Genomic DNA, 13,375 nt, shown 5'->3' with positions numbered 1-13,375 from the left:
AAAATCAAGTAGGTTATGTTGACGTTTCACTTGTTCTTAGATTTATAGAAAATAAAGTTTTGTAACAAGAAAAAAAAAAAAATGATGTGTGTGCATCTGTTTGTGTGTTCCTATCAGTGTGTGTGTGTGTGTCTGTTTCTATCAGTGTGTGTGTGTGTGTGTGTGTGTGTGTGTGTGTGTGTGTGTGTGTGTGTGTGTGTGTTTCTATCAGTGTGTGTGTGTGTGTGTGTGTGTGTGTGTGTCTGTTTCTATCAGTGTGTGTGTGTGTGTGTGTGTGTGTGTGAACATGAGAACGTCACCTCTTGCTCTTTGTTTCCTGTTCCTTCTCGTTCTGCTTCCTGCTGAATTCAACCTGAAAGAACCAGAAATAAAAAGAAATAAACAAGAAGCTTTGAAAACATTAAATCAAACATTTTTCATCAACGATGAAAGTTGATAAGAACGATTTTCTGTTTTGTGAAGAACCAGATTCTTCTTCTTCTCTCTTCTCTGAACTCATCACAGTTCAAACAAACATTTTCGGTCACGTGACTTTCTGAGGGAATGAGTTGGATCCAGGTCTCGTAAAGTTCTGGATCAATAGAACTGAATCTGCTTTTATTGTTTTTTTATCTTATCAAACCATAAACGAGCTCCTTACATCTGATCCAGATCCTGGCTCCTCTACTCTGGATCCCGACTCGATGTTTCGGGTCTCCTCTGATGGGAAAGGGTCCAGTCTGGATGCGCACTGTGGCTCTGATCTGGCTTCAGATTTCAGATCTCTGGTTTGTTCTAATGTAGTTCCAGACTTCATGTCTAATTTGATTCTATGCTTCTGATCTGATCTTGATTCAGGTTTTATATTGGATCCAGATCCAGCCTCCTCATTTGATCTGGAACCAGATTGAGGGTCTTTATGATCCACTAATATGGATCGAGACTCTGTGATCTTTTCTAATCTGGATCTCAGCACAACATTAAGTAGGTCTTTGGTTTCTGATCTGGATTCAGTCTTCAGATCTAGTCTGGATCTTGGATTCACATCTAATGTGGATAATGACTCAATGTTTCTGGTCTCCACTGATGTGGAATTTGCCTGCAGGTCTGACCTAGATCCAGTCTGCAGGTTTCCGGTCTTGTCTGATCTGGATCCAGGCCTCAGGTCTGACCTGGATTCACACTTTATATCAGATCTAGATCCTAAGTGGAGCTCCACAGTCTCCTCTGAACTGGATTCAGACTGCAGGTCTTTGTCTCTCTCTAATCTGGATCTAGACGTTAGCTCTGACCTGAATCCAGACTCTAAATCTCTTGTTGGCTCTGACCTAGATCCAATCATCTGGACTAATCTGGATTCAGGCTGCAGATCTCTGATCGCTGCTGATTTGGAATCTGACTTCATGTCTGATTTAGATCCAGTTGTCAGGTTTAATCTGAATCTGGATTGCAGGTTTCTGATTTCTTCTAGTCTAGGTCCAGTGTTTGGCTCTGATCTGAATCCGGACATCGGATCTGACCTCACCACTAATTTGACTCTAGGCTTCTGATCTGACTCTAAGTTTCTGGTCTCCTCTGAGTTAGATCTAGGCCTTAGAACTGATCTGGATCCGGTCTGAAGGTCTCTGGTTTCTTCTGTTCTGGAATGTGACTGCAGGTGAGCGCCCTCTGCTGGTGTGGATTCAGACTCCAGGTTCTGGTCCAGGATGAGAGTCCAGTCCTGCGGAGGAGACAGATGGGAATCAGGAGGGTCAGAGTCTTTTCTGGACTCGAGTGTCGAGTGTCTGGACTGATGATGTCACTGATGATGTCACCGTGTCTCTTACATCAGATCCAGACTCTTTCTTTTGGACCATGATGCTTTTCTCCGCCTGTTGCAGCTGCAGCCTGACGGCCTGGTCCGCCCTCCTCCTCCGATCCTGCAGCTTCTCCACCAGCTCCTCCAGCCTCAGCGCCCCCTCCTGGCTGCTCTGAGAACTCTGGATACAGTGAAGTGAGACGTTAAGTTACGTACGATGGAGTTATTCCAGATTCAATTTAAAACCAACGTAAACCAAGTCACTGTCACCTCCTCCTCACACCCCCCTGCCCCCTGCCGGTCCTGCAGCACCCCCCCTCTCCTCTGGAGGGCCTCGGTGCTCTGCAGCTGTCGGAGTTCGTGCAGCAGAACGTTGCTGCTGTTTAAAACCTGCAGAGACTTCAGCAGAACATCTGGAAACAACGACAAAACCACACCAGTTTGAATAAGAAATAAACCTGGTTTATCTACGGCTCAAACCAGTTTGAATTATTAACTAGAACATGAGTTTGAACTAGTTAATCTACCACCTGTGACCCTAAGGTTTCAAACTGTAAATCAGTTTGAAACTGGTTTCAAACCAGTTACCTTTTCTCATGGAGTCGAATCTGAGCTGAACTTCAGTCAGTCTGACGTCGTCTGGTCTCACCTGAAGATTCTCAAGTTTGTTGATACTGACGTCAAACTACAGAGAGACAGAGACAGAGGGGGGGGGGGGGGGGGGAGAGACAGAGGGGGGGGGGAGAGACAGAGGGGGGAGGGAGAGAGAGGGGGGGGGGGAGACAGACGGGGGGGGGGAGAGACAGAGGGGGGAGGGAGAGAGAGAGAGGGGGGGGAGACAGAGGGGGGGGGGAGAGACAGAGGGGGGAGGGAGAGAGAGAGAGGGGGGGGAGACAGACGGGGGGGGGGGAGAGACAGAGGGGGGGGGGGGGAGAGACAGAGGGGGGAGGGAGAGAGAGAGAGGGGGGGGAGACAGACAGAGGGGGGGGGGAGAGAGAGAGGGGGGAGGGACAGACAGAGGGGGGGGGAGACAGACAGGGGGGGGGAGACAGACAGAGGGGGGGGAGACAGACAGGGGGGGAGAGAGACAGAGGGGGGAGGGAGAGAGACAGAGGGGGGAGGGAGAGAGAGAGGGGGGGAGACAGACAGAGGGGGGGGAGACAGACAGGGGGGGGAGAGAGAGAGAGGGGGGAGGGAGAGAGAGAGGGGGGGGGGAGACAGACAGAGGGGGGAGGGAGAGAGAGATAGGGGGGAGACAGACAGAGGGGGGGGGAGAGAGAGCGAGGGGGGAGGGAGAGAGAGAGGGGGGGGAGACAGACAGAGGGGGGGGAGACAGACAGGGGGGGAGAGAGAGAGAGAGAGGGGGGGGAGACAGACAGAGGGGGGGAGAGAGAGAGAGAGAGGGGGGGAGACAGACAGAGGGGGGGAGGGAGAGAGAGGGGGGGGAGAGAGAGGGGGGGGAGACAGACAGAGGGGGGGGAGACAGACAGGGGGGGGAGAGAGAGAGAGAGGGGGGGGGAGACAGACAGGGGGAGGGAGAGAGAGAGGGGGGAGGGAGAGAGAGAGATATTATTATTATTATTATTTGAACTGCTGTCATTAATACCATCTATAAATATAATAAACAGAACCAGCAGATCCGTTAGCGTCGCAGTTTGTTGACAAAGACGCCAGAACTGGGACGGATGCTAACAGCTGTTAGCTGCTGTTAGCTGCTGTTAGCTCAGTGGGACACCAGCAGCCAATAGACCAGCAGATATACGGCAGCGCCTGAGACATGTCCCTCGTGTGAAGGGTCAGAGGTCAGAGGTCACGTTACTGGTCCTGATGACTCAAAGCTCTTTACAGTTTATTGACATTCACACACACACTGATCAGAAACCATTAACTTCTACTTTGATTTGTTTCTTTAGTTTGTGCAATGTCCCATCTACTTGGAGGAGGCGGGGTTTATATAACCTCTACTGCAGGCAGCCACCAGGGGGCTGGTCTGTGTTTCACTGTAACTCATGTTTCCAGATGTTTGTTACCTCCAGGGCTCGGTGGTAAAAGTCTGACGCCATCATCAAGACTTCCTGTCGTCTGTGGAGCAGGTGAAGGAGCAGCGACCATCCCTCGCTCAGCGACGCCCCCATCGCCTCCTTCAGCTCCGTCTCCTCTTCCTCCTTCTTCAGCTCCGTCTCCTCTTCCTCCTTCTTCAGCTCCGTCTCCTCTTCCTCCTTCTTCAGCTCCGTCTCCTCCTCTTCCTCCTCCTTCAGCTCCGTCTCCTCCTCTTCCTCCTCCTTCAGCTCCGTCTCCTCCTCTTCCTCCTCCTTCAGCTCCGTCTCCTCTTCCTCCTTCTTCAGCTCCGTCTCCTCTTCCTCCTTCTTCAGCTCCGTCTCCTCTTCCTCCTCCTTCAGCTCCGTCTCCTCTTCCTCCTCCTTCAGCTCCGTCTCCTCCTCTTCCTCCTCCTTCAGCTCCATCATCCCTTCATCCCTCCTCTGCTGGGTCTGTCGGCTGCTTTTCACCAATGACAGCGCTTCGCTCTCGTGTTTCTGGAACAAACAGAATCTAAATGAGATTAAGTTAGCGAACATTTATCATCCGACAAAGACGTAAAGATGAATGAAGCATAAATAGTTTATTACGATTTGAACATTTATTTATCAGATCAAAGTGATTCTCAATTCAATGTTTTCATCTGCAGTTTCTTTAGAAGGCTAAGATAGAGCGCCCCCTACAGTTTAAGAGAATACTGATTTCTGTGAGGAGAAGCCCTCGGAGAATAAAAACTCCTCCAAGCTGTTGTGATTCTGCGAAGGCTTCTGTCATCATCGGTTACACAACCGAAACTAACAAAAACACCAGAAGAAGAAAAGCTTCTCAACAACCCATCTCCCCCTACAGGTGAGTGAGTGTAGAGCAGCTGGGAGACGTGGGATCACCTGGAGTTTGTGGATCAGCTGCTGCTGCTCCTGGATCAGTTTCTGATTCTCCTCCTGGTTCCATCCGATCTCACAGAGGCCCGGGTGAACCTGGACCAGCTGGAGGTGGACCAGAGAGCCGCTCTGCACACACACACACACACACACACACACACACACACACACACTGTTGAGGGTTAAGGGCAGAGGAGGTCAAACCTTGTTAAAGTCCTTTGAGACAAATTGTAATTTGTGAATATCGGCTATACAAATCAAATTTGATTGAATTTGATTGATTTACACACACACACACACACTCGCACACACACTCGCACACACTCACAGATTATTAATCTGACTCACAGAAAAGATTAATAATGAACTAATATAATAAAATGTATAATAATAATAATAAATATATATAATAATGGTTTTACAGATTTAACTTCACGTCAATGTGGGTCAACATGAGTGTGTGAATCGTGTGAGCTCCACATTCCTCAGGGTGACACTGTATCTGTGGCATGTCGACCAAAAAAGAAACAACGTGATGCGGGTCAAGAGACACACACACACACACACACACACACACACTCACACACACACACACTCACACACACACACACACACACACTCACACACACACACACACACACACACACACACACACTCACACACACACACACACACACACACACACACTCACACACACACACACACTCACACACACACACACACACTCACACACTCACTGCAGCTTCAGTAAACAGTTTGTTCAGGAAACACAAAAGCCTCCAGTAAAATGAACATAAACAAACTCTAATATTCTGTTGTTCTATAATTTGTACAAAAGAAGATTTTTCATTTCACTTCTCAGTTGAGACATTTTGTTCTTTTATGGGTTTTGTGTGAAACTAAAACAATGTGAAGTGAGTGGATCTAAAGCTTCATGTCTCCTGAACGCTTGAACTTTGTGGACTTGAATAAAGATGAATTGAGCTTTTACTCATATTTACAACTGTGACATAAAAGATTTAATTATAAAACAAGTCAAAGGATGTTTGATGAGTTGATGAGTGAAGATGGAGGCGACTCTTCACACCCTGAGGACAGAGACGACCAGCTGTGATTGGCCGGCCTGGATGGCGATGGTGCTGAGGGTGGTGAAGGAAGGAGAAAGCTTCATGTTCTCCTCTCCTCCTCCTCCTCCTCCTCCTCCCTTCATCCTTCCTGTCTCTTCTTTTCGTCCACTCGTCTCTTCAGTCTCTCCGGTCGTCATGAAGAAAAGATCCCATCAAAGATTCTGTCACAGATGAAGACATGAGTGTTCATTTCTGCTGGGAAACGTCCGTTACTCAAACACTCATTGATCTTTTTCTCTCGTTTCTCTCTTTTGTTCTCGATGTATTTTCACAGTTTGTGAACTGAAGCTGAACCAGTGAGTTGAAAGTTTAATTCAGAGTGAATCCAGATTCTGTTCAATTCTGACACTGAACGCAGAGAACAAGACTCAGAGCTGGAACCCTCCCACCTGTACTTCAGTCAAAGTACTCATTCAAAGTATTAATACTTAAGCTAAAGCAATTATACTTCATTCAGAGTATTAATACTTAACACTGTAAAACTAAAAGTGTTAATGTTTGACAGTAGTTAGTTAGTTAGAAATGATCTAATAATAACTGAATAAAGTCAAACAACAATGAGGTTTTTATTTGGAATATTTATGATTCTAAAGAAAAAATCATCGGAAATGATAAAAACACAAAAGGCTGCACATCATAACATTAAAACGTATCTTTCATCTTATTCTGTCAAATATCTTAAACTCATATTTTCATTAATCAGGTTAAATAGATTTCAAACATATACTGAAAACTGAATAAAACATTATCATGTAGTTAAATGTTCAGTAATTGTTCATCATCTGCTAATGAATCATGTTCTAATGTTAAAAGAGTTCATAACTGCACAATAAACACAAAGGATTATAAAAGATAAAGTATTTAATCTTTAGTTTTTAAAGTGATTTAGTTTGTGAAGGAGAAGAAAACTTTACCTGAATCGTGTTGGAGGAGAAACGGGAGGTTTGAGGGTTAGGGGGGGGGGGGGGGGGGGGGGGGGGGGAACACAGCTGAGAGAGAGAGGAGGTAAAAATAGAAGCAAATCAGGGAGCTCAGTGACACAGACACCTTTTATAAACACTCCCTGCACACATATATATATATATGGGGGGGGTTAGTGCGTTAAAATATTAACGCATTAATTCCACAGATTAATCATCCCGCTTTAACACGTTAATTTTGACAGCCCTGGTATATATCTATATATATATATATCTATATATATATATATATATAGAGAGATATATAGATATATATATATATATATATATATAGAGAGATATATATGAGCTAACTTAACTTATAAACGACATGTTGCTAACTTTAAATAAATCTTGGTCCTGAGCTTAGCTAATATTGTTATTAGCTAAACGTGGCTTCTCCTCTGGGATCATTCGTAAACGACAAACATCAGAGGGAGAAAGCTTTTGGAGTAACCATAGCAACAAGAAAGAGGAGGCTACAGTGTGCAGTGAAAACAGGAAGTGTTATTAATAACAATAATGATTTGTCACTGGTTCCACGACAAACACTAATCATGTGATCAATGATGCGGCTCCTCCTCATTGGACAGTGCAGGCTGTCATCTCTCTTAGTACCAGGAGGGGGAGACCAACTGCTGCCATAGTAACTGACTCCTTGTGGAAGTTCTCCTAAGAGAAAAGTTCAGCGCCTCCTTCAGGAAGTTTCAACATCTCCCCACAGTGGTAAAGTGCCGATAGTGCCCCCTGCAGGCTGGGCCTGGCATTACAGTCAGAACAGAAATCAAAAGCTACTTCAGTTTAAAAAATCTTTATTGAACTTTCAACAATCAGCGCCGACCTCTCGTCTTCACGTGAACCAGAAGCAGCTCAGGCTGAGGATCATGGGAAATGTAGTGTGTCGTAACAAATGTAAACAGAATAGAAATACAAATAGAAAACAATCAAAACTGACACAAATTGAAAAGAAGTTTCCCATTTACACCCAGTGAGCCTCATGTTTCAGTTACAGAACCCTGCTGATTGGCTGCTGACGCTGCGTCAGACACTGAGGTTGATCTGTGGTTGGACAGTTTACTTCCTGCTTCGTGTCCAGTGACGCAGATGAAACAGATGATCACTTTAATATCCTCTCAAATATCAAGCTGTTTCCATGGTGACAGAACAGCTGACTGCATTTGGCCAAAAGCTTCAGTTTGGAGTTTATATTTTTTCAGGCGTTATGATTGGCTGAGCGACATCCTCAGCTCCTCCTCCCTCAGGCTGCGGTCCAATCGCTGTGTCTCAGACTCCAGGACTGATGGGATTGGACTGTGCGTGACGATGGCGAGCGAATCACCGAGGTCGTGTCTTAGGGAGAGCAGCCACTCGCTGTTTCTGGACGACTGCTGGATAAACTCCGCCCTCTGCTGTTGATCCACAGCCAATGAGAGATGGAGCTGACTGACCTGAGGGGAGGAGACTCCGTCAGCATCACCACGACAACTCAGAACATCTGAAACTCTTCTTCTGCTGCTGCTCTCACCTGCTCCTCCAGCTCCATCACTCGACTCCGCAGACGCTCTTCTTCTGTGGTGTCTGTAGACTCCTGAACAAACACACAGAGGTTAACACAGTCTGAGGCAGGCACACACACACACACACACACACACACACACACACACACACACACACACACACACACACACACACACACACACACACACACACACACACACACACACACACACACACACACAAGGCCCTCATGCAGCAGAAGAAACGTCTCAGCATCCACAGAGGTTTACAGAAGTATGAATGGAAATTCTCTTCCTCAAGTTAACGAGGATGATTCAACGTTATTGCGTCTTGTCGGTGACCTGCCCTCTTATTACGTGAGAGTAATGATGGTTGGAGCGCGCAGCCTCGTCTTAGTCAGAGAGAGTGTGTCTCACCTGAGATCTGCTGCTTACAGTCAGCTGCTGTCGCAGCCTCGATCGCTCGTCCTCCACCTGAAACACACAAAGATCAAACACAGTCTCTCAGTGTGTGTGTGTACCTGTCTCAGTGTGTCTCTCAGTGTGTGTGTCTGTGTGTGTGTGTGTGTGTGTGTGTGTGTGTACCTGTCTCAGTGTGTCTCTCAGTGTGTGTGTGTGTGTGTGTGTGTGTGTGTGTACCTGTCTCAGTGTGTGTGTCTGTGTGTGTACCTGTCTCAGTGTGTGTGTGTACCTGTCTCAGTGTGTGTGTACCTGTCTCAGTGTGTCTCTCAGTGTGTGTGTGTGTGTGTGTGTGTGTGTGTGTACCTGTCTCAGTGTGTCTCTCAGTGTGTGTCTCTCTCTCTTCAGTTTTTCTTTTGTATTTTCCAGATGCAAGTTTTTCTTGTTCAGTCGTTTTTGTTCGAGTTCCAGTTCAGCAACGAGACGCTGGAGGACAACGAGTCTGTCCCCAACACCCTGCAGACAGACACACACACACACACACACACACACACACACACACACACACACACACACACACACACACACACACACACACACACACACACACACACACACACACACAGTCAGGTCCACAGGAAAGAGGACGATCACTTGTCAACCAGTTGGAGACACTGACCTCTCCTGAGTTTGGTCCCGCCCCTGAGCTCTGCTCCTGTTGGTGGGTTCTCTCCTTGTAGCCAATCAGAGCTGCCTCAGTTCTCTCCAGAGCCAATCGGACTCGATCTCTGTCCTTCTCCAGCTCCTCCGTCCTCTGAGTGAGAGCGTACACCTGAAGACGACATCATCGTGAATTCATCATGAACACGGAGAAGAAGCTGGGACACTGAGACACTTCACTGTGAACCACACAGTTCAGGGGTCGTACAGGTGAACGAAGACGGACCTGGATGACTGAGACATCTAGTGGTGACGTTACATATTACAACCAACTGAACCCTGAGGACATGAGGACTCTCAAGATGTTTTAACACATGAACTCTGTAGAATGTTGTCCTGACATGTTGTGTAGTCAGTGTTTGTGAAGCAGCAGCAGCAGGTTGTCGGGTCCCGACTCGTTCAAACAGGAACATGTGGGAACATCAGGCGAGGGGCGGAGCCTGTAGAGCAGCAGGAGGCGGAGCCTGTAGAGCAGCAGGAGGCCGGACATGACGTATAAACTCTGCTGTGGAAAGATCAGTGTTGTTGTTTACAGCTCATCCACACCGGCGTCGGCCCTCATCACCAGAAGATCTGGAACCTCCTCGTGTTTCCAAGTGGACGTCTTCGTCTTCTACGTGTACGGCTCCTCTTCTTCATCCTGAGATGTTTGTGTTCTTCCAGCTTCACGTCCGTCACGTGTTAGAAACCTCATCCACACGTCCACTCGCTCACTGGGAAGCTTCCACACATTGTCCTGCTGTCTCCTCACATGGACTCACTCTGACATGTTACAGACATGTTACTAGGAGGCTGCAGGAGAAGATCCAGAACATGTCCAGAGACACTGACTCAGACATTTGTTCTCACATAGAGAACCTGCAGAACATGTGAGGAACATGTGAGGAACATGTGAGGAACATGTCAGGAACATGTCAGGAACACGTGAGGAACATGTGAGGAACATGTGAGGAACATGTGAGGAACACGTGAGGAACATGTCAGGAACACGTGAGGAACACGTCAGGAACATGTCAGGAACACGTGAGGAACACGTGAGGAACACGTCAGGAACATGTCAGGAACATGTCAGGAACACGTGAGGAACATGTCAGGAACATGTCAGGAACATGTCAGTGTTCCTGACATGTTCCTGACATGTTCCTGACATGTCAGGAACATGTCAGGAACACGTCAGGAACATGTGAGGAACATGTGAGGAACATGTGAGGAACATGTCAGGAACACGTGAGGAACATGTCAGGAACACGTGAGGAACATGTGAGGAACATGTCAGGAACACGTGAGGAACACGTGAGGAACATGTCAGGAACATGTCAGGAACATGTCAGTGTTCAGTTCATATCTGGAAACAGCTTCAGTGCAGTTGTGTTATTTAACCTGTGAATATTCTGATAAAAGTTGTTTTAAAAGTGATGAGACGTTGAACATCAGCGGCAACTAAACTTTTCTTTTACCTCAGTTTCTCGAAGCCTCAGCAGCCTCTTCACCTCCTCCTTCTCCTGCAGCAGAGACGTGATCTGCTGCTCCTCCTCCTGAGGAAAAGATCAACCATGTTAATAAACATCAGCTGTTTCCTCTCTACGGTGTTTTCTGATCACTCACCTCCACTCCTCCTCTCTTCTTGTCATCTGTCCTCTTCCTCATCTGTCCATGTCTCTCCTCCTCCAACATGGCCGCCGTGGCTCTGACCCTGCTTAGCTCAGCCCTGCTCTCCTCCACCTCCCTCCTGACCCTCCACTCCTCCTCCACCTCATCCTGTCTCTCCTTCACCGTCTGGATTTCTCTCAGCTTCACCCGCTTCTCCTCCTCCATCTCCTCCACTCTGCTCCTCCAACACTCCTCAGCCTCCCTCCTGTACTCCTCTGTCTTCTCCTTTGCCTGAAGAGCCTCCTCCAGCTCCTCCATCACCTCCCTCCTCCTCCACTCCAGGGCCTTGGTTCTTGCTCTCAGCTCCTCCAGCTGTCCTCTTTCCTTTTCAACCTCCTCCCTCTGTTGCTCCACCTCCTCTATGACCGTCCTCGGGTTCTCCACCTCCTCCTTCTTCTTGTCCTTCAGAGCGCTCCTCAGTCGCTCTCCCTCTGTGTGGCTCTCCTGAATGACACAAAGTGTGATCGACGCTTTAAGGAACAGTTCACTAGTCAGGGTGGGACGACATGTAGCTTAGCTTAGCATTACGACTGTAAGGTGAGAAAACAGATAGCTTAGCATAATGCTAAGAGCTGACTTAGCTTAATCACTGGGAAACAGATAGCTTAGCTTAGCATAATGACCATAAACATTTGGACAAACTGAAGGACAGGTTGTAGCAGGAGCTGTACCTGCAGGAGCCCTTTGAGTTTGGTCATCTCCTCCAGCGCCTCCCTCAGTCCCTCCTTCATCTGCTGCCTCTCCTGCTCCTTCTCCTTCACTTCCTGCTTCGATCGCTCCGTGCTCAGACTCAGGTCACACACCTGAAGCAGAGAGAGGAGACATGAGCTTAGCTGCAGCGCCTCCTTCAGGACGATGTCTCCTCTTCATCAGGACTGTACCTGACTCTGCAGGGAGCTCAGGTTGTCCGTCATCACCTCCAGGCTCTGCTGAACTCCTCTCAGCTCCTCCTGCACCTCCTCCCTCCTCCGCACTTCCTCTCCAAGAGTCGTCACCTCCTCCTCTGTCCTCCGCAGATTCTTCTCTGTCTCCTCCTTCTCTCTTTGTTCGCTTTTCACCTCCTCCCTCAGAGCCGTCATCTCCTCCATCCTCTGCATAAGCTCCTTCTGCACCCCCTTCTTCTCCCTCTCTTCCTTTTGTAACTCCTCAAACATCTGCCTCTCTCTCTTCGTCAGCTCCTCTTGTACTTCCTCCATCTGCCTCAGCTTCTCTTTGGTTTCCTCACTCCTTCTTTGTTCCCTCTGCACCTCCTCCCTCAGAGCCATCATCTCCCTCTCCGTCCTCCTCAGCTTCTCCTCTATCTCCTCCTTCTCTCTTTGTGCCCCTGTTACCTCCTCTCTCCTCCTCCTCAGCTCCTCCTGCGCTCCATCTCTCTCCCTCTGCACTTCCTCCCTCAGAGCTTTCAACTCTTCTCTCCTCCTCATTAGCTCCTTCTGCACCTCCTTCTTTCCCCTCTGTTCTTCTTGGACCTCCTCTGTCAGTAAAGACACCTCCCTCTCACTCCTCCTCAGCTCCTTCTGTATTTCCTCTGTCTGCCTCCACTTCTCAAGGGTCTCCTCCCTCCTTTTTTGCTCCCTCTGGACCTCCTCCTTGAGGACCGTCACCTCCTCCTGTGCATCTTTCTTCTCTCTTTGTTCTCTTTTCACCTCCTCCCTCAGCGCTGTCACCTCCCTCTCTCTCTTCCTCAGCTCCTCCGTCAGCCCTGTCTTCTCCTCCTCGAGCTCTCTGACTCTGATCGTCCCTCGCTCCTCCACCAGGAGGTGCTTATCTCTCTCTTTCTCCACTAAACTCCCTCGCTCCTCTTTGGTCTTCCTCACTTCATCTTCTAGCTTTCTTTTCTCCTCCTCTTTACTTCTCAGCACCTCCCTCTGTCCCTCCATTTCTTTCAACCTCTCTTTCAGTTTATCCTCAAACCTCCTTTTCTCCTCCTTCACCCTCTGCAGCTCCTTCTCCTCGACCTCTCTCCCCTCCTGCATCACCCTCAGTCTGTTCTCCATCCTCCTCTTCTCCTCCCTCTCTTCCTCCCGCTCCTCCTCTACCTCCCTCACTTTCTCCTCCAGCCTCCTTTTCTCCTCCCTCGTCCTCCTCTTCTCCTCCCTTTCTTCCTCCTGTTCCTCTTCCACCTCCCTCAATTTCTCCTCTAGTCTCCTCTTCTCCTTATCCAACTCCATCAGCTCGATGTCCATCCTCCTTCTCCTTTCCTCTCTCTCTCTCCTCTCCTCCTCTTTTTCTTTCTTCTCCTCCTCCCTCTCCTCTCTCAGCTGCTGCACCTCCTCCTCTCGTTCTTTCAGAAGACAACTGATCTTTG

The 13,375-nt window shown here is 48.1% G+C and overlaps 2 protein-coding genes and 1 long non-coding RNA gene across 3 annotated transcripts in view; 1 reads left to right on the top strand and 2 right to left on the bottom strand.

Moving 5' to 3' along the window:
* Nucleotides 1-295: 295 nt before the first annotated feature.
* Nucleotides 296-5,939, bottom strand: LOC117754931 (involucrin-like). The gene is made up of 10 exons (XM_034574291.1): nt 5,783-5,939; nt 4,702-4,824; nt 4,252-4,311; nt 3,808-3,996; nt 2,366-2,462; nt 2,048-2,190; nt 1,806-1,958; nt 1,605-1,699; nt 641-1,004; nt 296-352 (listed from the first exon to the last, which is right to left on the bottom strand). Exons 1-10 carry the CDS (start codon nt 5,903-5,905, stop codon nt 296-298), a joined length of 1,404 nt encoding a protein of 467 aa, XP_034430182.1. The 5' UTR covers nt 5,906-5,939.
* Nucleotides 5,940-6,948: 1,009 nt separating this feature from the next.
* Nucleotides 6,949-7,198, top strand: LOC117754487. Its single transcript, XR_004612437.1, has 2 exons — nt 6,949-6,992; nt 7,051-7,198. It is a non-coding gene; the product is annotated as an uncharacterized LOC117754487 (long non-coding RNA).
* Nucleotides 7,199-7,576: 378 nt separating this feature from the next.
* si:dkey-230p4.1 (trichohyalin) overlaps nt 7,577-13,375 on the bottom strand; it is a 12,586-nt gene continuing 6,787 nt past the window's right edge. Inside the window, exons 14-23 of the mRNA XM_034574290.1 lie at nt 11,949-13,375; nt 11,739-11,870; nt 11,170-11,511; nt 11,023-11,139; nt 10,875-10,949; nt 9,377-9,529; nt 9,064-9,213; nt 8,716-8,772; nt 8,307-8,369; nt 7,577-8,229 (exon numbers count right to left, since the gene is read on the bottom strand). The exon at nt 11,949-13,375 is cut by the window's right edge and continues 1,167 nt beyond it. Of these exons, the coding sequence (XP_034430181.1) occupies nt 8,002-8,229; nt 8,307-8,369; nt 8,716-8,772; nt 9,064-9,213; nt 9,377-9,529; nt 10,875-10,949; nt 11,023-11,139; nt 11,170-11,511; nt 11,739-11,870; nt 11,949-13,375 (2,744 nt within the window). The 3' untranslated portion in view covers nt 7,577-8,001. The remainder of the gene's footprint in view (nt 8,230-8,306; nt 8,370-8,715; nt 8,773-9,063; nt 9,214-9,376; nt 9,530-10,874; nt 10,950-11,022; nt 11,140-11,169; nt 11,512-11,738; nt 11,871-11,948) is intronic.

Source organism: Hippoglossus hippoglossus, chromosome 21, assembly GCF_009819705.1.
Source record: "Hippoglossus hippoglossus isolate fHipHip1 chromosome 21, fHipHip1.pri, whole genome shotgun sequence".
Classification (NCBI taxonomy): Eukaryota; Metazoa; Chordata; class Actinopteri; order Pleuronectiformes; family Pleuronectidae; genus Hippoglossus; species Hippoglossus hippoglossus.
The sequence above is the reverse complement of the archived record's forward strand: the minus strand, read 5'-3'. Positions and strand labels throughout refer to the sequence as shown.